Genomic DNA, 23,344 nt, shown 5'->3' on the forward strand with positions numbered 1-23,344 from the left:
TCAGGAGGGACAGATTACTTTTTCTGTGCTTCTAATCTGCAGTGTTTTGTAAGGTAGAGTCGCAAAATGCATTGCAAATTACAGTGCAAAGCTTGTTGTGTGCACTCTGTGAGTGCAGCTTGTTTTGGCCATAGGGAACAATGGGGAAACTCAAAACAACCCATTGTTCCCCATGGGTAGCTCCTAGGGACACCAAAGTGGGTTGTGTGGCATCATGACTGCTACCTACCACCCAACCCACAAAAGAAATGGGCAAGCGGGCAATACCATTTTTTAAAACCTTTTTCTAGAAACCCCATAGGAAAACAAATGAATAGATTATAGAACAAATCAGTCCAGAATTTTCACTCGAGGCACAAATGACCAGGCTCAAACTATCATACTTCGAACACATTATGCAAAAAACCCAGCTCCGTTAAGAAGTCCATAATGCTGGGAAAAGTTGAAGGAAAGAGAATAAGAGGATTACCAGCAGCAAGGTGGATGGACTCAATTACGACAGCAATGAATGCCCCACTGAGAGACCTTAAACGCCAATATGAAGACAGATCATCCTGAAGAGAATCTATCTATGTGGTCACTAAGAGTCGATACTGACTTGATGGCACTTAATCAATCAATAATTAAAAACCAAAACCAAAACAAACCCCTTGTCCGTTTCTTTTGTGGGTGGTCACACTCATTATGCCCTACCACCCAACCCAATGTGGTATCCTTAGGGGATACCTATGGGAAACAATGGGTTGTTGTTTTTTTGAATTCCCAATTGTTCCCTATAGCAGAAACAGTAGAAACGTTTTCAGTTTGTTTCATCAAAAGAGCTGGTTTGATTGCTGTTTTGATTAAACACTGTAAAGATTTTGTGTCTATCCCTATCCGGGGCCTTCCAAAGAGCCTACTGCTGACTCCCGAGACAACCTCTACACCCATAGCCTGCACGTGGTGGCGGCAGAGCAACTGTCTCAAGGCCTACCTAGGAAAGAAGGAGTCTACTTGGAGCAGGAAGGAGCCCATTTAGGGTCAGCACTGAATGAGGGCCGGCCCTAAATTTGGGGGGAATCTCATACATCCCTCTTAAAATAGGAAGTTGCTTTATTGGTCATGTGCAGTGTCAAATAATTTGTTCTTTTAGGAGCTTTTTGTAAAAATGCTTTATTTAACCTTATATCAGTTTTAAACCAATGACTAGAGAAGTTTATCGCCACCTTCCACCACAGGCACGTTGTTGTCTGTTGTGTATTGGTTTTGTGAAGTGACAAACTGAAAGTAGGTTGAAACAGCTGTCAGATATTCAGCCATAAAAGCCACTGTCAAATATTCAGTTCACACAATCCTCACATTTTTCTGAATTGTATTATTGAGCAGACATTTAATGAACACTTTGCCAAAAGAAGGTAGCAGAACTCTTCATTTGCCTCACTGAGTAGCAATAAATAGCATATGGAATATGCAGATGAACAAATAGAGATCCTCTTTTTATTGGTAGTTTTTATTGGCAGTAAAGGAAATATGACAGGACCAAAAGCCTGGTGCTAAGACAAAGTCTTAGCTGCCCAGTAGAAAATGTGGATTGTGGGGTTGTGTAGTGGGAAGGAGTTCCATAACTTAGATGCTGCTACTGAAAAAACCTTGTCTTGTGCTGCAGCCAACTGTATTCAGATGGTGGCAGGATACTGAATAAGGCCTTGGCTGAAGGTCTCGATAAGTAGATGGGTTTATATGGGATAAGGCAGTCCTTAAGATTCCTTTATGGTTGCTTTTGCTGTTGCATTTTCTTAGCATCTGCACTGGTACAAGGTTAAGCAGTTGCATATTATCAGGCAATTACAGAGGCCAGTGTTTGAAAATGCCTAATCTACAGGGCATCGTTGTGTTTTTTATACTTGAGAATGGAGGACTATAGAATGGATTACCTAATTATGTAGGCTGTGATGCCAAGAAGCCACTCTTGGGTATTGGGAGGCTCCACTGCAACACACAAGCTGTCAGTGTACAAAGAATGTACAACTGAGGTGCCCAGGAAGTTTTATTTCTTGATCATAAATCCAACTGAAAGTCAATGCGTAGGTTTTCCATGCTCTTCTCCTATGTAGTTTAATGTGCTTTTACATTTTGCTCCATTAGAGTCCCAAGTAACCAGTCCCATTGTCCCCAGTTAAATACTGAGGTTAAGCAAATCTTTATTGGTCCACATGGAGTTAGTATGACATTGCAGAACCACAAGATCTGGCTTATTGAAATTATGCTAGCAGTTACAGAGACAAATAATACATTTGCTTGTAAACATTGGACAGAATGCACCTGAACAAAAGGTAAGTACTTTACAGAACCACTGATTTCAGTGGAAGGCTTAAGTATGAGCTTAACCCTTTCACTAAAGTGTGACTTGGAAGTGCTTAACTTTTGCTGAATGGTGTCCATTGAGTTCTTAAATATCCATATTTTAGTTGGAAGTTGATCAGACTTTAGAGGACTTTATTTAATTCTTCTTCCAAGGAGTATGTATTAACTGGAGTGTAAGTTCTGTATAACCATGATCAGCCTCATCCTTGAAACTAGGGATGTGCCTGACTGGCTCGAGCAGCTGCCAGTGGGGTGGCGAATGGTTCCCCTAAAAAGCAGGTAAGGAGCTCCTTACCTGCTTTTCTGCCAGTAGTGCCCACTCTCCAAAAGGCTGCACGCAGCTGCAGTGCTGTTCCTTGCAGCCTCCACGTGGCAGGATGGGGAAAGCAGACCAGGAGCTCCTTACCTGCTTCTAAGGAAACTGCTCCCTGCCTGTTCGAACGCCAGTGCCATAGCCAGTTCAGCGCTTCCCAGAGGAGGCGCTGAATTGGCTTGTGCACATCCCTTCTTAAAACCTCATTTTAATAGAAGGTTATATGTAATGAAAGTTGGACTGGCAGCTTACTTTGATAATTAGGCTATTAGCAAGAAACTTATTTTTGACAAAACTAAAGCTGATTTAATTGGTACTTTGGTGAGTGTGTTATAAGAAGAAAACTTGAAGATTAGCCATAAAGCTATTTAAAGTATAAATAAATATAGTATAAATGGATGCCTTATAAATATTGAATCCAAAGCCTTACAGATTGCCAACCTGACTTGTAAATAAATGTAAGTAATTGAGCAGCTTTGCCTGGTTTTTCTTGGGAAACTCCACAAGACCCAAAGGTGAACATCTGAACGTAGAAGGCATCTTGTGCTCATGGAAGGGTTATTATGCTAGATTTTTCATGAGAGAATAAAACCAAATTCAAGTACATCCATCCACTTATGCACTCACTTCTGCAAGCATGAGAACTGCTATAGAACTTCCTATGACAGTAGCCTGTGGACTCTTCCACCAGTACTTGCACAAGCATTTGCAGAACAGTGCATGTGATTCTTTTTAGTCTACATTAAAAGCCTACACTTTTGTGGATGTAATCAGAGATCGCCTGTCTTGTATGCAGATTAATGTTTTTGAAAGCTTGAAGTGTGTGTGCAAATTGTATAAAACAATAAAATGTTTTCTTTTTCTGTTGATGGTACTTTAAGTTAAATTTAGTTCTTTCTGTTGAATTTCTTCTGCTTGCACCTAAACTTTATGTTGATTTTGCTTCATTTTTTTCCCCATTTCCCATGCTGTTCAGTTTTTGGATGCCAGGAGAACAAAGGTTTGTTCACTCTTTGCAGTCAATTTAATTTCAAAATGCAGAATTGCTTAATGTGTGCTCTTTTATTTGCTAGATGCAGCAATCCTGCGTACAAAATTGGTTCATAGTTTTCATTAGCAGTATCATTCAACAGTTTAATTCATTTTGTTTCATCCAGTGTACTTAGCACGAATAATTTGCACTGTGCAACAAAACCAATTTCTAGTCTAAGAAAACAAACTGCCCCACCTCTCAAATATTCAGTCTTGTTAGATACAGTGTTTTCGTGAAAGTGACATTTAAATTTTTAACCCAGTTCTTTTTCACTTCCTTGTCTTAGGAGTTGTTGTTCACTATTGCTGGTACCTGTAATAAAGGTGAGCATGGACTGCAGTTTGAGTACTGGTCCAAATTCAGACCAGTCTGCAGTCCAGTGAATTGTGAACTGGTCTGGCGGTTTGAGGCAGCACTGGGGGGAGGGCAGCGGCAGCAAGCGACACCTTTAAAAGTAAAGATGCTGGTCCTTATCAGTGTGACCACCTCTCCAGCTTCTGCTGCATGCATGCAGAGAGGCCAGGTGAGTGTTGGAGCTTCACAGCTGTACACAGGCTGCCTGGAACGGCAGTCTTGCTGGTAAGGACCTGTGTCTTTATTTTTAAAGATGCTGCTTGCTTCCGCCCCCGCCCCCCATGCCACCTCGAACCACCTGACCAGTTTGTGGTTTGGCTAAACTGGACCGAACTGATTCGCTGGACCTCAGACTGGTCCAAATTCGGACCAGTACTCAAACGATGGTCCATGCATAACCCTAACCTGTAATTGGCACTGTCCGTGTCTGTGTGTGTTTGCATTCATTTCTACATGGTTTCTAACAGCAGCCAAGAAGTTTCATTGCAAATAACATCACTTGCACATCTAGATTTTCACCACTAATTTTATTAATGATCATGGCATTACATTTTTGTAATTCTATAAAATAAATCTTCATTCAGATCTTCCTTTTACGTTGCAGCATCTTCAGCTAACTATTCAGGCACTCCAAGATGAGCTTCGAACCCAGAGAGACCTTAATCATCTCCTTCAACAAGAAAGTGGGAACCGAGGTGCTGAGCATTTTACCATTGAGCTCACAGAGGAGAATTTTCGAAGGCTTCAAGCTGAACATGATAGACAGGCAAAAGAGCTATTTCTCTTGAGAAAAACTCTGGAAGAAATGGAGCTGAGAATTGAAACACAGAAACAGACATTGAATGCCAGAGATGAATCCATCAAAAAGCTTCTAGAAATGTTGCAGAGCAAAGGTTTGCCTTCCAAAGGAATGGACGATGACAATGAAAGAACTCGAAGGATGGCAGAGGCTGAATCTCAGGTTAATCACTTAGAAGTGATTCTAGACCAGAAAGAGAAAGAGAACATACATCTTCGAGAGGTAAGAAAAGCACCTTTGTGTTTGAGTTTTCAATTAGAAGGACATTATTAGGTTTTTGGCCACAGTTTGAAAATGAAGTGGAAACAGAAAGTTACTGCCTGCCTTAACAGTTTTTTCATATTGACTCAGTTCATGTCCACTTGTTCAGCAGCATAATATAGAACACAGTTTTAAACATGGGTCACTTTCTGCCAGTGTCCCTTAAACCTATGACTTGGAATTATTTGGAAGCTCACTAGCAGCATTATAATGAATGGTTAAAGAAATGCTAACTCTATCCACTTTTAAAAGGGGAGGGGAAGCCATGTCATGTAGTAATTAATTTTGTTAGTTTATGGCTAATTCACACATTTGAGTTCTTGGTTTTTCTTGTCCTTGTGTGTCTCACTATATACTGAGTTTGATCAAATGCAGCCTGTTTCTCAAATTAAAGACACCGACAGACCACATGCAAAGCAGCCACAGCATCATGCAAAGCCTTCCCCCAACCCGAATTCTGAAATCCTGAAGATGAGCTCTTATGGGGAGTGGTGGTAGACTCAATTAACCCCCCCACATTCCTAATTCCAGGCTGTCCTCTCTTAATCTCAAACAGCTGTTTCATGGGATTTTAGTTTTTTTATATATATAAATAAAAGCTACACATATGCTGTTCCATCAGCTGAACTGGGGAAGGTCTAGGGGAATGGCACGTAACCCTTGTTTCCACATGTGGTTCCTAATCCAGCTGAGGATGTGTGCATGTTCACAAACTTGTGAAATCTGGTTTCTGTACGCTATGGCCCCTAGCTGGATTGGGTGACTGATTGTGCCATACAGTTTCCTAGAACAACTACATGTCCAATTGTTGTAACTCTATTCTGTGCTAGGGTGGTGTGAGCTGGCCAGCTTTGAGCCTGGCTCAGCACTGAGCCAGCCCGGTAAGGACAGCATGCATTCAAACTGGACCACCCCCAGGCTGAAGAACTGGCTAGTGGGCTGTCTCAGGTATACTTGCAAAAGGGTGCAATTTGGGAGGCTGGTGGGGGCCAGTGGGTTGTCATTTGGGAGGTTGGTGAGGAAATCTGCTTCTACCATTAGGTTGAGGGATGCCCTTTAAAAGTATACTTGAGCCAGGCCACAAACCAGCTCAGCCTGGTTCAATGGCTGACCCAGACTGGGCCTGGTTTGGCTGAGCCCGAAGTTGAACTGGGCTGGGTCGGTTTGAATCTGTTCTAGAGTCAAAATGAGCCAGCCAACTGGCCGGCTCGCACACCCCTAATCTGCGCAAACGTTCATTTTATCAACAGTAGACATCTTGACTGAATCATGTGTAAATGCCTATAAAAAGCATTGTACGTTGCAGACATCTTTGTGGCGTAAGTGCTAGAGATACCTGTATCAGACAGACATACTGAAAGCTGATACAGTTTTCTACAGTACTGACTTACTGTACTTAGTGGGAGTGTGGGGGAATAAAAGAGCAAGTGCCACTACTTGTTGCCTGTTTTCATGAGGCCATTGCTTCATCATTTGTAGTTTGTATCAGAGCTGATAGTGGATAAGAGAGACCACACAAAAGTAATCTTGTAGTCAATGGATTTATCTGCCTGTTTTTCAGTGCTGCATATTTCTTGCCCAGATTGGAGATGGGTAACAGACTTTGGGACTATGACAAGTAATGTCTTGCACTCCTCATGCCAGGCTAACCTGAGTCATACCTCCTTTGATCCTTTTCTTGTTGGTACTAGATATGCGAGACCTTCTGAGAGCTCTCCTTAAACTATCCTGACTTCCCAAAACACCCCACGCCCTCTGGCTTACATACTGATCCCCAGCACCACCAAAATAAGCTGAAAGTTAGCAATTTGCTTTTAGTTCTTTTATTATGGCTTCTAAATCAGGTTATAATTTAAGTGTCATGTTTCATGAACAAACCTTTTCAAATCAACATGATCAAACCACACTAAGAACAACCATTAATTTTTCTTTAAGTATAATTTAATACAGGCAGTCCTTGACTTAATGACATTCAACTTATGACAAATGCTGCTTATGACATTTTCAAATGGACACTTTCCCCCCAATCATTATGATGTTTTTTTGAGTTTACAACACTCGGGGACTCTACTCACTAGTATTTTCCTGCTATATGCACTGAGAGGAGAAAGTGTGAGTCAGTGTGAGGAAAGCACTTCATCCCTTGTGAGTGTTTGCATGTGTGGCACAAGGCTTTGGCAGTAGGAGAGAAGATGGCGTAAGCTGGAGAGGGATGAGGAGGCCGTGGCTGCTGCTGAGCTCCCCAGTGTGCTGTGGGGAGAAAGAGCGAGAATCTTTATGATCACTGTTTAGTCATTTGGTATGGGGTTCTGGTAGAAGGGGAGATTGTGGACTGGAGTGAGGAGGCAACAGCTGCTGCTGAGTTGTTCTCCAGTTCTTTTGCAGCAGATGCTGAGGAGAGAGAGAGAGCATGAGGAAAGAGTGATCCTTCTCTGCTCTCTGATTCCCACAGTCCAAGCAGGATGCTCCACCCAGCAAGATAACCAGGTCAGTGCTTGAGAAGGGAAGCTGGCTGTGTGTTGGGGCTAATATTAAGTCATTGGTTTATGTGGAGGAGCTTTTTTAATGCAAGTTGAGTATCGCTTATCCGGATTGCTTGGGACCAGGCAAGTTCTGGATTTTGGATTTTTCCGGATTCTGGAATATTTGCTTGAGATATCTTGGGCATGGGATCCAAGCCTAAACATGAAAGGTTACTGTATTTATTTATTTTTTTAGGTTTTATTTAAAGTATAAAAACAAATAAGCATTGAATTTACGATAACTACAGGCCTTTTTGACATTTTTGACATTACCCTGTACTGTACCTTTACCAAACAGAGCAGGGACCAACAGAGCACCAAAACAGATGCCAACAGACCAGGTGCCAAACTGAGCAGGGAGTGGAGAAGGGGGGCTTTCCCATTTCTCTCTAGCACCAAAGTGAGAACATAAAAAACATTCAGAAAGCTTTGCAATAAAAACAGAGCCTCAACTAGAGAAAATTACAAACAAAACCCCTGCCACTAACAGCCTTCTGAAATAAGTAGGTTTTGACGGCATGTTTAAAAGCAGCAAAATTGGGAATCTGCAAGTGAGTGAGCTGAGGCGTTTTGTTTTTTGTTTTTGTTACGGTGTGGTGTCCGGATTTTGGAGCATTCTGGATTTTGGATGTCCGGATAAGAGATACTCCGCCTGTAGCACCTTGGTTGAGTGGTGAAGGGCAACAGGAACCTCACAGTGAACAGGCCATGTGGGCTGGCAATTCCTGCTCCTTCAGGCAGCAGAGTTGAATGGGATGCACGAGACATTTTGGTTAAAAAGGGGGTATCTGGCCTTGGTTCAGGAACCAAACCCCCATTCATAACATTGTTTCCTTTGGGAAGATTGGTTTTGACTTAAGATGCAGTTTTCAGGAACCAACTGAGTCTTAAGTCTGAGAATTATGCTAGTCTCTGATCATAATAAAGTTGATTGATTGATTGATTGAAGTCTGAGGACTGCCTATACAATTGCATTTCGTTTTTCAAAATAACACACAGGTATGTTAATAAAATTGAGTCTCAGCCTAAATATGTGGCTATTTCTTCTGTTAATTGTAAACTTAGACATCCAGTTAACCAAATACTAAATGCAAAGCCTTACATCCCATTCTCCTCTGCTCTCCCTATTCTTGTCAGAAGGCCTGGAAGCCATAACATGGTGGTGAGATATGGTGAACCTTTTCGAGCTGAGAAGAGTTTTGGGAACTTAAAGAACTTGGCACCTCTTCTTTGAGGTTAACTTTTTTGAGCCCCTCAAATACCTTTTTGACCATGAACATTAGTAACAACTCTGGTTGCTACTGCCTTCTTGAGAGGAGAGCTGGTCTTGTGGTAGCAAGCATGACTTGTCCCCATAGCTAAGCAGGATCTGCCCTGGTTGCATATGAATGGGAGACTTGATGTGTGAGCACTGTAAGATATTCCCCTCAGGGGATGGAGCCGCTCTGGGAAGAGCAGAAGGTTTCAAATTCCCTCCCTGGCTTCTCCAAGATAGGGCTGAGAGAGATTCCTGCCTGCAACCTTGGAGAAGCCGCTGCCAGTCTGTGAAGACAATACTGAGCTAGATAGACCAATGGTCTGACTCAGTATATGGCAGCTTCCTATGTTCCTATGACATGGAGATATGTTGACATTAGGCATGAGTGGATAGTTGTAATTCTGCTCTGCTTTCACCCCAATCATTTCCTCATTACACTCCCTTCTGCTCAAAGAAAAGGATTTCACCTAATTTCATAGCAATTTCATAGAATATGCATCTCTGCATTGGTTTTTACAGCATTGCTGAGTGTGTGTGTGTGTGTGTGTGTGTGTAAAAACTTTAAAGCAATGAAAGTCACAAACATGGATTTTTAATGTGAAGGGTTTGGGGTGGTGGTGATGGGGATTTGTATGTGTATGTACTTGTACCTCTGCAGCAATGTAATTAGAAAAGAATCACAGCCACAAAGCGTGTGTGTGTGTGTGTGTGTGTAGATTGGTTCTCCTGTTCTTTTGGATGCTAGAGGCTTCTGTCACAGGGCGCAATGAAGAGCCCCTGGCTTCAGGTTGGGTTCATGAACAGTGGAGTTAGGATGCTAGAGGCTTCTGTCACAGGGCGCTCCTTGCTGAAGCAATGAAGAGCCCCTGGCTTCAGGTTGGGTTCATGAACAGTGGGGTGGGAGCTGGGTGTTGAGTGAGAATTAACGGGATTCACCATGCCTTTCCTGTGCCATTCCCTCTGGTGTGTTCCCCCCCCCGCCCCAAATTCTCTCTTGCGATGTTCCTGAATGCCCTCATTTGCTTTTTGGTGAAAGGGCAGGTAAACATGCAGCCCCCCCCCCTAAAGCCTCTTCATTCCCAGAACTGTGTTTCACCCAGTCTTTTATTTCAGAGTGTTACTCCTAATAATCCAGTCTTTTATTTTACACTGTCTTATACTCTGAGTCTCAGGACATCTCCTCTTTGAACTGTCCCTAACCAGACCCAATTCCTCAACTAAGTGTACTTTAACTGTTGCTCTAATTGATTCTTATGTTTGACAGGGCTCCAGGGTTCTAAGCCTTTGCATAAAAGTACAAAACCATTTCATTACAGGGACCCTCAGGAGCAGATTTTTTTGGGGTGATACTACAGAGCAGAAGTGAAAATAACCTACCCCCGCTCCCGCCCTTGTGGAGCAGAATTTACTATGTTTAATGGAATAACTAGTCTGGATGCGGCTCTTTCTTTATAAAGCATCTATAACCACTATGTGCTGTAGAAAAGTTAAAACAAGAGCAATAAATAAATAAAACATATAGCCATGGCTGCTTCAGATCAGCTTAGCTATAAAGGCAGTTTTGTAGCCAGGGAGGAAAGATAGAAAAGACAGATTTGTAGCAACTAAATACATAAGAACAGACATGCTGGATCAGGCTCAAGGCCCGTCTAGTCCAGCATCCTTTCACACACAGTGGTCTTTCCCAGATGCCTCTGGGAAGCCCACAGGCTGAGGGCATGCCTTCTCTCATACTGTTGATCCCTTGCAACTGGTATTTAGAGGCATCCTGTCTGAGAAGCTGGAGGTGGCCTATAGCCCTCAGACTAGTAGCCATTGATAGACCTGTCATCCATGAATTTATCTATACCCTTCTTAAAGCCATCCAAGCTACTGTCCATCACCACATCCTGTGGCATAGAATTCCACGTTGATTATGTGTTGTGTGAAAAAAATACTTCCTTTTGTTGGTCCTAAATTTCTTGGCAATCAGTTTCATCAGATGACCCCTGGTTCTAGTGTTAGAAGTGCATGGTATGGAGAGAGTGGAGAGGGATAAGTTTTTCTCCCCCTCCACTCTCTCCATACCATGCATGATTTTATAGACCTCAATCATGTCTCCCCCCAGTCATCTTTTTTCTAGGCTAAAAAGCCCCAGGTGTGGTAGCCTTGCCTCATAAGGAAGGTGCTCTAGGTCTCTGATCACCTTGGCTGCCCTCTTCTGCACCTTAAGTTCTATAAGTGTCTTTTCTGAGGTATGGCGACCACAACTGTATGCAGTACTCTAAATGTGGCCGCAGCATAGTTTTGTATAAGGGCATTATATTATTAGCATTTTTATTTTCAATCCCTTTCCTAATGATTCCAAGCATTGAATTGGCCTTTTTTACAGCTGCCACACATTTGAGTCAACACTTTCAATGAGCTGTCCACCAGAACTGTGTGCTCTTAAGGTTTGTGGGGGGGGAAACCCAATTTCTTGTATGAATTTTTAAATTTATATTCTGCCCTCTCCAAGGACCTCAGAACAGATTAATCTCACACAAGTCTTGTTAATCTCACAGCAATCTTGTGAGGTAGGTTAGGCTGAGTGATAGTGACTTGCTTAAGGCTACCCAGTGAGTTTCATAGCCAAATGGCAATCTGATCCTGGGTTTCCCAAACCCCAGCATCTAATTAAATGTTAAGCAAATCATGGAATGTGCATTCCTGTCGCAAAGCATAGGCTGCCCAAATCTTATTTTTTGAATTTAGTTATCACATCTCCTTTTCTATGTTTTTTAAAATTCCATTTTGTCCATAAGTCTGGGAGAACCATAGTTAATATAGTGATCTTTTTATCATGTGGAAATCTAACACAGATGTTTGGTATTACTCTTTCTTAAACATAGTGACCACACATGCTTTACCCTAAGTACCATTAAGTATTTTTTTATTATTTCTATTAAAATCTTGCCTTTGGCAAGGTCCTACTAAATCTCTAGTAAAGTCTAACGTTAAAATTCCAGCAAGCACTTTATATATACATATATTCTCACACACTGTCTCTGTATATACACACCTATTTAATATATTTTCACTGAAATCAGAATCTGATCCCATAATTTATATGTAATTTTAAATCCATGTCTTCTAAGATAGCTCAAAATGATGAATAGCAGGGTGGTATGTTTTTTATTTTCTTGGAACACAACTGGAAAATTTTAAATTTGAAAAGCTTTGCTTCTGTCCTTGCAAGTAGCCAGGTTAAATGATGAAGGTTGATAATAGGACTGGAACTACTAGTGTGAATTATTTATTGCACAGGTTTTCAAAGTTATTAATGGTGCAAAGTTCGTTCTTCCGTAGAACAGATGCTTTGCAGACATTTTGTGTTTACTGTAAATGCCTTTCACTGGAGCCAGTAGTAATTTACTACGGAAATGTTTTATCGGCACCAAACATTTCTTCCCCGATCCCTCTTGAGAAGTTAGTTATATAGATTAACAACCACTCTAGCTCCAACATCTTTATTAGGTTCATTAGTGTCTATTTTCTTTTTATTTCTTTTGACCTGGCTAGAAATATTAAACTAATCAGTGGTAGAAGAACGAAGAAGATAAAAACACAAACATACACACATATCAATAATACAATTACTAATTTCATACCCGGTGTGTGTGTAGTGATTTGATAAAGTATATCTGGTATAAATATCATCTTATAGAAAACTGTTCTCCTTAAGACTATTAGAATAGTCTTCAATATTAGAAATTCTGTTTCCTATTGGAATTATGGGTGTACATTGAAATACAGTATTTTGACATGATCGGTGGGTATAGAGGATTTTGTGATCATAGCAAACATCCTAAAGAGGAAAATTATATTTACCTCAGTTTATAGAGAACAGCAATTAAGTTGTTCAGACATACTTATGTTGTCTCTGAGTTTTAATAATATATATGAGAAATTGTAAGACTAACAACCTGAGACTCAAGGTCATTTCAGCTTTCTTGGTATTCAACATCTTTGAGGTATGCATTGCTCTCTACCTTGGGGAAACAGGGTGAGCCAGTAATTTATTATTTATTATTACATGTATATACCACCAAATCATAAAATCCCATGGCAGATTATACTGAAAGAAAAACAATTAAGACAATTAGAAACAAAACAAGTTGTTCTAGTACAAACTAATCTGCCTACTTGCCTTTCACTATCCCTACAACTGTACTAAATTTGGTCCAAATCGGTTAGGCAGTTCACAAGTTAGCCCACTTTCACCTCAAATGTTCATGCATCCAGCATCTTGAACTGGGGATGATAGCATCACAAATTATGCATTTCAGGTGTCTCTACAATTGTACCAAATTTGGTCCAAATCAGTTCCCACTGGCACCTCAAATGTTCATGTGTCCGCCGTCTTGAATCAGGGTGGATGACATCATTACAATCTATGCCATTGAGATCTCCCTCTGTGTCACTCACTACAACTGTACCAAATTTGGTTCAAATCTGTTAGAAGGTTGACAAGTTAGCCCACTTGCGCCTCAAATATTCACACATCTGCCATCTTAAATTGGGGTGGATGACACCATCACAAATTATGCCATTGAGGCATCCCTATGTGTCCCTACAGCTGTAGCAAATTTGGTTCAAATCAATTAGGTGGTTCACAAGTTATCCCACTTGCACCTCAAACATTTGTGTCCGCCATCTTGAATTGGGGTGGATGACTTCATCACTAACTGCACTGTTGAGGTATCCCTATGTGTCCCTACATATACCTCATTCATATTGGTCCAGACATTGTCAAGTTGATAGGCGGGGGCATGGAATGCTGGGTGATCTCATAAGTCTGCTGGAAAGCAGTCTAAAAACAATGCGAAACAAAGGCATCCGCCAAAAGCTTGGTTAAAGAAATTTATTTTTAACCATCTGAGATCTTACACCTGTTACCTTGGCAGAAAGTGTGTTTCAAAAGCTCAGGGGTGGCTACAGAGGAGGCATGACTCTAAGTTACTGTCAAACAAGCCAGCAGCAACTGCAGATGACTTTATTAAGCAGTGGGAATCATGAAGAAGGCATTCTTGTAGACAGCTCAGGCCTAAGCCATTAGGATTAGAGATGTACATATCAGGTGGTATAAAAATGTGATACAATAAATAAATAGGATTACTGTAGGTAATCACTAGCACTTGGTATTTTACCCAGAAATACATTGGCAACCAGTACCATGATTTTAAAGCAGGAGTGATATGGCTTTTCTGAGTAGTCCTGGAGACCCAATTGGCTGCTGAATTTTGCACTAACTCAAGATTCAAGATTCCAGTCAAAGGCAGCCCTATGCAGAGTGTATTGCAGCAATCAAGGCTAGAGGTTACCAACATCCACACCACTGTTGTAAGGTTATTCTCTTCCAGAAAAGGAAGTAATGATGTGCTACCCCACTCCCACCCGGGATTTGCACTGTTCAGTTATTCATATGTAATCAACCAGCTTCCCAACAATGGCAGCTGCCTCAGATGATGTTAGACTCTGTGCATTATTAAGACCCAGCATAGCAGATCCCCTAGAACTTTCTCAGTTTATTAGGAGCCAAGATATAGGATATCATAGCATTCCAGCTCTGCATTCCGGGAGAACTGGGCCAAGAGAATGACCAAGTCATTCTCAGACTCCAGATTAAGCACCGGTGGAATCAAAATTAGAGAGCCACCACAGGCTGGTATAACTTTCCAATTGGGATGTACAATGATAAAATTGAAAATCTGTCCCAAGGTTCCAATCTGGTGACAATCTATGCATTTAAGAGACAAAGGCTTAGTGAATCCTGCTGGCTATAGGCAGACAGGAGTCTTGCCTGGAGTTGAAAACAATACAGGGATAGGATGTACAGAGGGGCTTAAAGGACCTAGACAACTAGTAGCAGGGCAAGGGACAAGAGCTGATGATGCAGATAATCTGAAGGCATTCAGATTCAAACTAGAACCATACAGGAGACAGACAGAGGAAAAGACAGAGTATGGTGAAGCTGCTTGTAATTATGCTCCATTTCGCAGGTTAGAGCCATTGTGGGGCAGCCATAATTATATAGCTTCCTATTAGTGCCCATTCTAAGATTGAGCTCCTAGAGACTGGACTGCACTGGTCTGGAGAATGAGGATGGCTGACACACTTGGTTACGACCCTCTCTAGTAACAATGAACACATTTTGTGCAGTATATTGGATACGTTTTCCTCCACTCTACCACCACTCCACTCTCCGGGTGGCCACATCTCTTCTTTTTTCCTGAATGCTTCTCTGTTTAAAGGAGCTGCCTGGGTTGTTTTTGTCCAGGATTTGAGAGTGCTGCTGAAAAAACGCAAGAGAGCTCATCCCATTGTGTTCCTTGGCACCGCCCTCTGCATCATCAGGTCCCAAGAGAAAAAGCTGCCTTTCTGCTCTGCTTCAGCAGCCAGGCCCAGGTAATTTGAAGGGAAAGGGAAACCCAGCTCTGAGCTGCCTGAGCGCAGCTGAATGGCTCCCCCTTCATTTTCCATCCTGTATATTCTGCCTCCAGCTGCATGTTTTACTAATTCAGTGGCAAGTTCGTAGGGCAGCCCTGCAAGCAGCCTCAGCCTCTGTCGTCCCATCCAGCTTGCTTGCAGCAATTCCCTCACGCAGCTGAAGAAACTGTGTCAGTCAGCATGTAGCTCCAGGCAAGCAGGCTTTCAGGCTTGTGGTACTAATTTTGCTAAAACCAGCTTTGCCACTGACCAAAGCATCAAAATAATTAAATTCCCATTTATAAATGACAGGAAAAATTATTCATACCCTCAGCACTTCTCATCAGTAAACCTATCTAATTCAATTAACAGTTATCATTATTCAGTTACAATGTGTGTTGATAGAGCTTCTCTTTCAATAAGCAAGGAAATAGGAAAGTTAAAGTGTGGGAGTATAAAGGAGATGCCACAGAAGTAGACCCAGATGACTACAGTTTTAGTTTACCCTGCTTATACCTTAGCTTATTTCACTTTCCTTTTAATAGAAAAATGATCCCAGCTGGGCAGGAAGTAAAACCAAGAATGGCAGCCATCTGCTTTCCCTTTTTCTTTTCTTTACAGCAGACCTACTAATCCTTGCTCAGATCTACGTTTTTATGGTTTCAAAAAGTAAAGGAGAAGAAGAATATTAACTTGAAGTAGAATGTCCAGATGGGAAAGGGGACAGGGCTCCTGTACCTTTAAGAGGGAAGTTCAGCAGGTGTAGCTTGTCATGTAGGGTAGTGAAAAGCTGCATCTGCTGAACTTCCCTCTTCTTTGCATCTATTTAAAGGTACAGGAACCCTGTTCTCTTTTCCATCTGGCCAAACTTCCATTATGCAAGACCAAAGCTGCCTACGTCGCAGCTTTGGTTTATTTACATTTCTGTACTGCCTAACCTAGAGGCTCTAGGTGGATCACATGAATAAAAGCAAGACATTAAAAAAAACTAAAATCTGAAACAATTAAAAATCATTTAAGAGTCACTAAAAAACAGACTTTGAAAAAAAGTGTCTTTAAGGATCATTTAAAGGCATATGATATGTGCTGCTCAGTGGGGGATGTAGTCACGCTTTACTTTTTTGCAGTAGATAACTGTTTTATTAGCCTTATGATAAAAAGTTGGGAATATCTGTAGACAGAGCTATGAGATCGAATGTTTCACATATATATATTACAAACAAGAATACTGGGCAACATCCAGACTAATTAGTCACAGCCAAGCATCATTTAAATCACTGAGGAGATTTAGTAATGAAATCACTTTGAGAACTTTCTGTTGAAAAGAGGTGTATTATTAATAATAATAATTAATAATAATAATAATAATAATAATAATAATAATAATACCATCTCATTACTTCCAATGGGTCGTAGTCATTACTAGCTTAGTTTGGATCTTGTCTACTGTTTTTAAGTGGCTGTATCTGAAACATTTTATATTCAAAGGTATTGTGAATTTAATATCATGCCATGTACTAGGGATCAGTGTAACTTCTGAGTCCTATTTACAAGCCCTATTCACATGTTATGTTCAGCACATATACAATCTGTGTACAGTGTATACACATCAGCTAATATTGATGGAGCTATGTATCATGCACTAATTTTAAAAAGCAGTGAGTCAACTTTTCTTCATAAGAAGGTAGTGGTGAGTTGTATTTCTTTTTGTCTAAATTTGCATTGTAGTAATAAATTAGCAATGCAAATGCTATTTAAATATTTGTTCACGTTTGTTTTTCTTTTGGGCTATGTGTGTCAACTTTTTTGGTGATGTGCACCTGGCCATCCAACTCTCACATAAGAACAGCCCTGTTGGATCAGGCCCAAGGCCTATCTAGTCCAGCATCCCATTTCACACAGTGGCCCACTAGATGCCTCTGGGGAGCCCACAGGCAAGAGATGAGGGAATGCCCTCTCTCCTGCTGTTGCTCCCCTGAAACTGGTATTGAGAGGCATCATGTCTCTGAGGCTTGGAGGTGGCCCACAGCCACCAGACTGTGATAAACTTGTCCTCCATGAATTATTGATAAACCTGTCCTCATTGATAAACCTGTCCACCACTGATAAACCTGTGTTCCATGAATCTGTCTATGCCCCTTTTAAAGCAATCCAGTCTGGTGGCCATCACCATGTCCCATGGCAAAGAATTCCGTAGATTAATTGTGCACTGTGTGAAAAAGTACTTACTCTTACGGGTCCTAAATTTCCTGACCTTCAGTTTCATGAGATGACCCACGGTTCTAGGTATGTGCAAGAGGGAGAAAAAATTCTCCCTGTCCACTCTCTCCTCACTGCTCTCTTTCATTTCTTCTCATTTTTCATCTGTGCTTAGTTTCTGTTTCCTCTTTGAGTTTGCAGTTTTTCTTGCTGTTCTCCTGTCATAGTTCTGTACATGTGAAGTATGGCCCCTCAAGGGACCTGATCTGGAAGAATTTCAAAATGGTGCAGGAAGTCCCATTTCTGGAATGTTGAATTGAGTTGTTGTAGATGTAGTTACTATCATTTCTGATTACTTCCAGTTTGCTAAGACCAGAACCAGAGTGTTTCAGTAAGTATGGAAGAATTGCCATTAGGTTTGTTGAGGGAGATGGTATCATCAGAGATACTAGGATGATTTCTGATTATTCTTCTAGAAGCTTAGGCAATGCATTTTTATACTGTCCAATGTGCCTAAGTGACAAATATGTTTTTCTTGCCAGTATTTCTGGGAGTTTTCAAGTTTTAGGGAATTATATTAAATTTCTGTAGAAAGTGCAATATTTATTGTTAAATAAATGTAAGAATGATATTACTATATGATTGTAAATATACAGTACAAATGCTATCCCCCCCCCATTGTAAATTTGATTATCATACAGTAGGGCTAACATAATTTTGTATGGTCTTTATTAAAGCGAAAAACTATTTTGCAAATTAATAGTTGCAGTAAATATCTGCTTCAGGATGAAACGAAAGAGCTGCTTCAGGGGGAGTGATATTTAGTCGTAAAAGTTTCAGCTCCCTCCCTCTGTGACATAGCCCCAAGTTGGATGGTGCCCCTCCCCACTAGAGACATGTCTATCGTACTTCCTGTGTCACATTAATGATTGACTTAAAAATATTGACCCTTAGTCTTGTGCTCTCTCTGTATTTCCCTGGTTGGTAAGTACTTTTAACAGCAAGCTTTTTGAATGGATAAATGGGAGGGAATGCAGAGCCAGCAGTGTTCTGGCAAACACAGACATGATTGCTCTTTCTTGCCACTTGCATTGCCTTTTATGAGATTGAGCCATGAAAGTGAGAAAGTGTGCCTCCTCCTTTTGTCTTTCTCTTCTAAGAAGGAAGGGAAGGGAGGAGAAGGCTGGGATGTACTAGGTATAGAAGGAAGTCTTCCCCCCCCCGCCCCTCGTTTGTATGTTTTGATCTCTGGGGAGGCTGCTGGAGGTCCCCGGCCCTGGACCTTGGAGGACCAGACTGGGTCCCCAAGGTCTGGAGGTAAGAGCGCTTCTGTGTGTGTTATTTAAATAGATGCAACAACTAAACTGTGCACTCTGTAACTAGAGTGGTAGCTTCCTTGGTGCTATGCTAAATAATCACAAACCCCAACATAAATCTCATTTAGTGAATCGGTTAAAATAAACAAATAACTTCTAACATGGTTTATCCTGAAGTGAAATTCTGGCTCTCTTGAAATTAGTGGAAAAACTCCAACTGATTTCAAGAATATTTCACTTTGAGTAATTTCATTCTACTTTGTCTGCATCTAGTCATTTGTTCCACATTCCTATAGTAATCAATTGTTATTTGCATTGCCCCTAATTAATCTGGTTTTTAATATTTTTTAAAAAGTTCTTAACTTTGGTTGAGATTGTGCTCAACATTTATTTTAATGAACCTACATACCATGTTGTGATTTCCTTTAGCATTTATTTTATTTCTGAGCATTTATATTTATATTTATAAAGCTGCCTTTTGCCAAATGGCCTCAAGGCTGTTTATTATCCAAAACCACAATAAAACACAACATTAAAAAGCAATAAACAGTCCAATATTAAAGCATGACAAAGTATTACAGCAGAGCATAACTGTGGAGAGAATGCAAATCCTCCTCCTAATCAAACGACTGTCTAAAAGGATGCCTGAAAAAGGCTGGGAGAGAGGAAATCATATGGACCACCCCAGGGAGAGCACACCATAGGAACATACGAAGCTGCCTTAAACAGAGTCAGACCATTAGACTATCGAGCTCAGTATTGTCTACTGTCAGAGAAATCTCCAGGAGTTCGTTTTAATGAGTGGAGGCCACACCATCCATCAGGTTCTAGATTTATTGTGGGGCTTGCAGGAGGCTCGTGGCATCTTGAGGCTCATGGCACACAAGTAGCCCTGGTCAACGGTTTATTTCAGATATATATGTACCAGGGCCACACCAAACAACCTAGTGCTGCGGGTAGCCCTGGGCGGCATGGAACGGACACAAAGGAAATCTCTCATTCAGTCATTCACACTACCATTTACACTTCCATCCTCACTGCCCACCCTCTCCCAGGGTGTATTCTGATTTTAAATCGGTTCTCAACTAATTTTGTCCCATGAGGTTGGACCCTCCATGGATGGTGGAAATGGCACTTACCACTAAAGGGGTGTTTCCCTTTAGAGTTCTACCCTTCCCACTCCCCATCCCACTAGAATTGTCAGATAAATCTCCGGGAGTTTGTTTTAATGAGTGGAGGCCACACCATCCATCAGGTCCAAGGTTTATTATCAGAACATGCCAGGTGCCTGCACACCTAGTAGTCTTGGAAAGAGTGCTTTATGCAGTTACAAATCTTAATGCAAACATAGGGCCACCAATTAGGGGATCACAGCACATTGCCTGAACCCCGATCATGATAAAACGAAGTATTAGCATTATGCAAAGTAAGGATTGTAATGTTTCCCCCAATCAGGAGCTTATAAGTAAAGGTCAAACATCAGACCATATAACTAGTAACATTGAGAGTATGCACCAATTACCATTTGCCAGCAGTTCTTAACATTCCAATCTATATATTGTCCCAATTCCTTCAATTCCCTCCATACAGCATATCGATACATTATGTTACCACAGCAACCCTTGCAGCAGTACTGAAGTTCATAACTCACAGGCCTAGCTAAGTTACTTGACTAGGCCCAAACCAGACCCAAATAAAGTTTTTCTTCATCACTACACAGACTTGCAGAGGCTTCTTCGAAGCTGCAGGCAGGGTTCTCTCTCAGCCCTACCTTGGAGATGCCAGAGAGGGAATTTGAGCCTTCTGCATGCAAGCATGCAAGTGCTCTTCCCAGACCAGCCCCATTTCCTAAGGGGAAGATCTTACATGTAGGTTCCCATTCAAATGCAAACAAGGGTAGACCTTGCTTAGCAAAGGGAACAATTCATGCTTGCTACCACAAGACCAGCTCTCCTACCTCTCCTCCAAAGTCTGAGGCAATCACTGAGAAGGCCCTATTCCATGTGCATAACAACCGGACTTCACCTGGTGTCCGTGCATGGGGCAGGTCTCCCTCCAGATGACTTTGTCAGATGGGTGGATTCATTTGGGAGCAAGTGGTCCTTCAGATATCTAGGACCAGACTGTTAAAGGTTTTAAACTGAACAGTCAGTACATTGAATTAGATCCGGGCTGCACAAATTTGGCCCTTTAGCTGTTGTTGGATTACAGCGCCCATAAGCTCCCATCCATAGTGGCCAATAACAAGGGTTAATGGGAGTTGCAGGCCAGCATCTGCAGAGGGGCTGAAGTTGTGCAGCTCTGAACTAGTTTCAGAAACAGACAGCCAGTGTAGTTTTTTCAGTATAATATGATCATATGAGGTGGCTCCAGATAACAACCTGGCTGTTTCATTTTGCATTGCTTCAGTTTCAAAGCAGCCTTACGTAGAGTGCACTCCAATAACAGGAATGGGTAACTGTCCAGATTTGCCTTCTTAAAGAAGGGCGTTAGCTGGTACACTAGCTGAAGCTGTGTAAAGGCACTCTGGCTATTTAGGCATTTATGAGCAACGCTGGGTTCACGAGGACCCCCAAGCTGTACACTTCCTTTGCTGTACACTTCCTTTAGAGAGAGTGCTGTCTTGTTTAGCATGGATTGAACCCCCACTCCCTGACAGGCTCCTGAACCCAACAGCCTGGAACATAGGAACATAGGCAGCTGCCATATACCAAGTCAAACCATTGGTCCATCTAGCTCAGTATTGTCTACACAGACTGGCAGTGGCTTCTCCAAGCTTGCAGGCAAGAGTGTCTTAGCCCTATCTTGGATATACTAGGGAGGGAACTTGGAACCTTCTGCATGCAAGCATGCAGGTGCTCTTCCCAGAGTGGCCCCGTCCCCTAAAGGGAATTTCTTACAGTGCTCACATGTAGTCTCCCATTCAAATGCAGCCAGGGTGGACCCTGCTTAGCAAAGGGGACAATTCATGTTTGCTGCTAGAAGACCAGCTCTCCTCCTGTGGATTAAACTTCAGTTTATTAACCCATCACATCCAGCCTATCACAGCTTCTAGTCCCTACTTCAGGACATCCGCTGTCTCCCTGGGATCTAATGTCAAAGTGAACTATAGTTGAGTGTTATCTGCTTATTGGTGACATTACAGCCCAAATCTCTGGACACGCCTCCCCATGGTTTCTCAAGGCCATGTCCAAAATTTAACAATGATGCATTTCAACTAAAGTATAGGTGGCCCTCACAACTGTGGGGCCAACTGTGGCCCCACGGTTGTAAACCAGGGTTCCGTTCTGGTTTACAACTGTGGATAACGAAAATACATATAATAAAATCTTAAGTCAACGGGAATTGGGGTGTTAGGTACCAGAGCCCAGTAAAATGACCAAAAAATCACAAAAAACTAGGGTAAATGTAGAAATAAGGATGGAGCACAGCACTGTACCTTGGCCACGTCAGCATTTCCATTTTCTAGTTTCTCCAGGAATGCCCCCAATTTTTTCCAATAATGCATAGTCATGACGTTTCCTCAGCCCAATGTTGAAGTCCAGCACTTAGCAGCACAAGACCCTTAGCCTGATTGATTGTTGAAGTTGACCAAAGAGGCAGCACAACATTAAATCCAATTCAAGTAAACACACACAGAGGAGTGTGTGAGAATCAATTTTCAATGGATAATGAAAAACAATTTTTAATTGAATGTTTAATTGCAGTTTAAATTAAATAACACAGTACTATAATTATCACAATTAAAATTAATTTTAATTTGAAATTTTTAATTAAAAATAAAATTTCATCAAAATTAAAATTAAATTTATAAAAGTGATAATTAGCATCTTACGAGGGCAGCACAATGCTGCTGCAAGAGGCTCCAGAAAATGGCTCCAAAAGCTCCAGAGCAATGGCTCCTGAAGACTCCCAGTGGCTCCCTAAGGATGCCAAATGCTACCCAAAATGGCCTTTAGCAAAAAAAAAAAATATTTATTCAAACCAAAGCACTCCACTGTCCTCCTCCAGACTCCTCTCACAACCCATGAGCACATACAGACCAAAATACGACCATGCAAGAGCAGAAGTGCCCTGCCGAAAACTGCGGATATTTGAAGCTGTGTACCACAGATAACAAGGTCAAGTATATACTGCCTGACCGTAGATACACGAAACTGTGAGTGCTGAAATTGTGGATAATGAGGGCTACCTGTGCAATTAAAAAAAAAAAACACCAACAAACCAGGTGGCAGCAATAAAAGTGCAACTGTTTAAAAAAACCCTAATTTTTTAAAAATGCTAACAGAAATAAAACTGTTTTCTATACATTCTTAAAAGCAGAAAGTGACCAGGTGCACCACTCATGGAAAACTGTTCCATAATTGGGGTGTCACAACCAAGAAGCTCCTCTGTTGCGGGAAGGAAAGGGCTTTGGAAGCGGAGCAAAGTTCTCAAGCGGGCTCAGGTAGAAGGTGGTGGTTCTGGAGTTTCCCTGGTCTTGGGAGCTTTAAAGCCAG

The 23,344-nt window shown here is 41.5% G+C and overlaps 1 protein-coding gene across 26 annotated transcripts in view; it reads left to right on the forward strand.

Annotated features, from left to right (window-relative positions):
- Positions 1-23,344, forward strand: part of ERC2 (ELKS/RAB6-interacting/CAST family member 2) — a 1,070,068-nt gene that overhangs the window by 261,903 nt on the left and 784,821 nt on the right. For 20 of the 26 annotated variants that reach the window (XR_008316192.1, XR_008316193.1, XR_008316208.1 and 17 more), the window contains 2 exons: positions 3,633-3,656; positions 4,648-5,064. Coding sequence is in view for 6 of the 26 variants with exons in the window: in XM_053296295.1 (XP_053152270.1) it covers positions 3,633-3,656; positions 4,648-5,064 (441 nt within the window). In the remaining 20 variants the exon portion in view is untranslated. The remainder of the gene's footprint in view (positions 1-3,632; positions 3,657-4,647; positions 5,065-23,344) is intronic. The other 6 variants (XR_008316197.1, XR_008316200.1, XR_008316202.1 and 3 more) reach the window with 1 other exon arrangement.

Source organism: Hemicordylus capensis, chromosome 2 (assembly GCF_027244095.1).
Source record: "Hemicordylus capensis ecotype Gifberg chromosome 2, rHemCap1.1.pri, whole genome shotgun sequence".
Lineage (NCBI taxonomy): Eukaryota > Metazoa > Chordata > Lepidosauria > Squamata > Cordylidae > Hemicordylus > Hemicordylus capensis.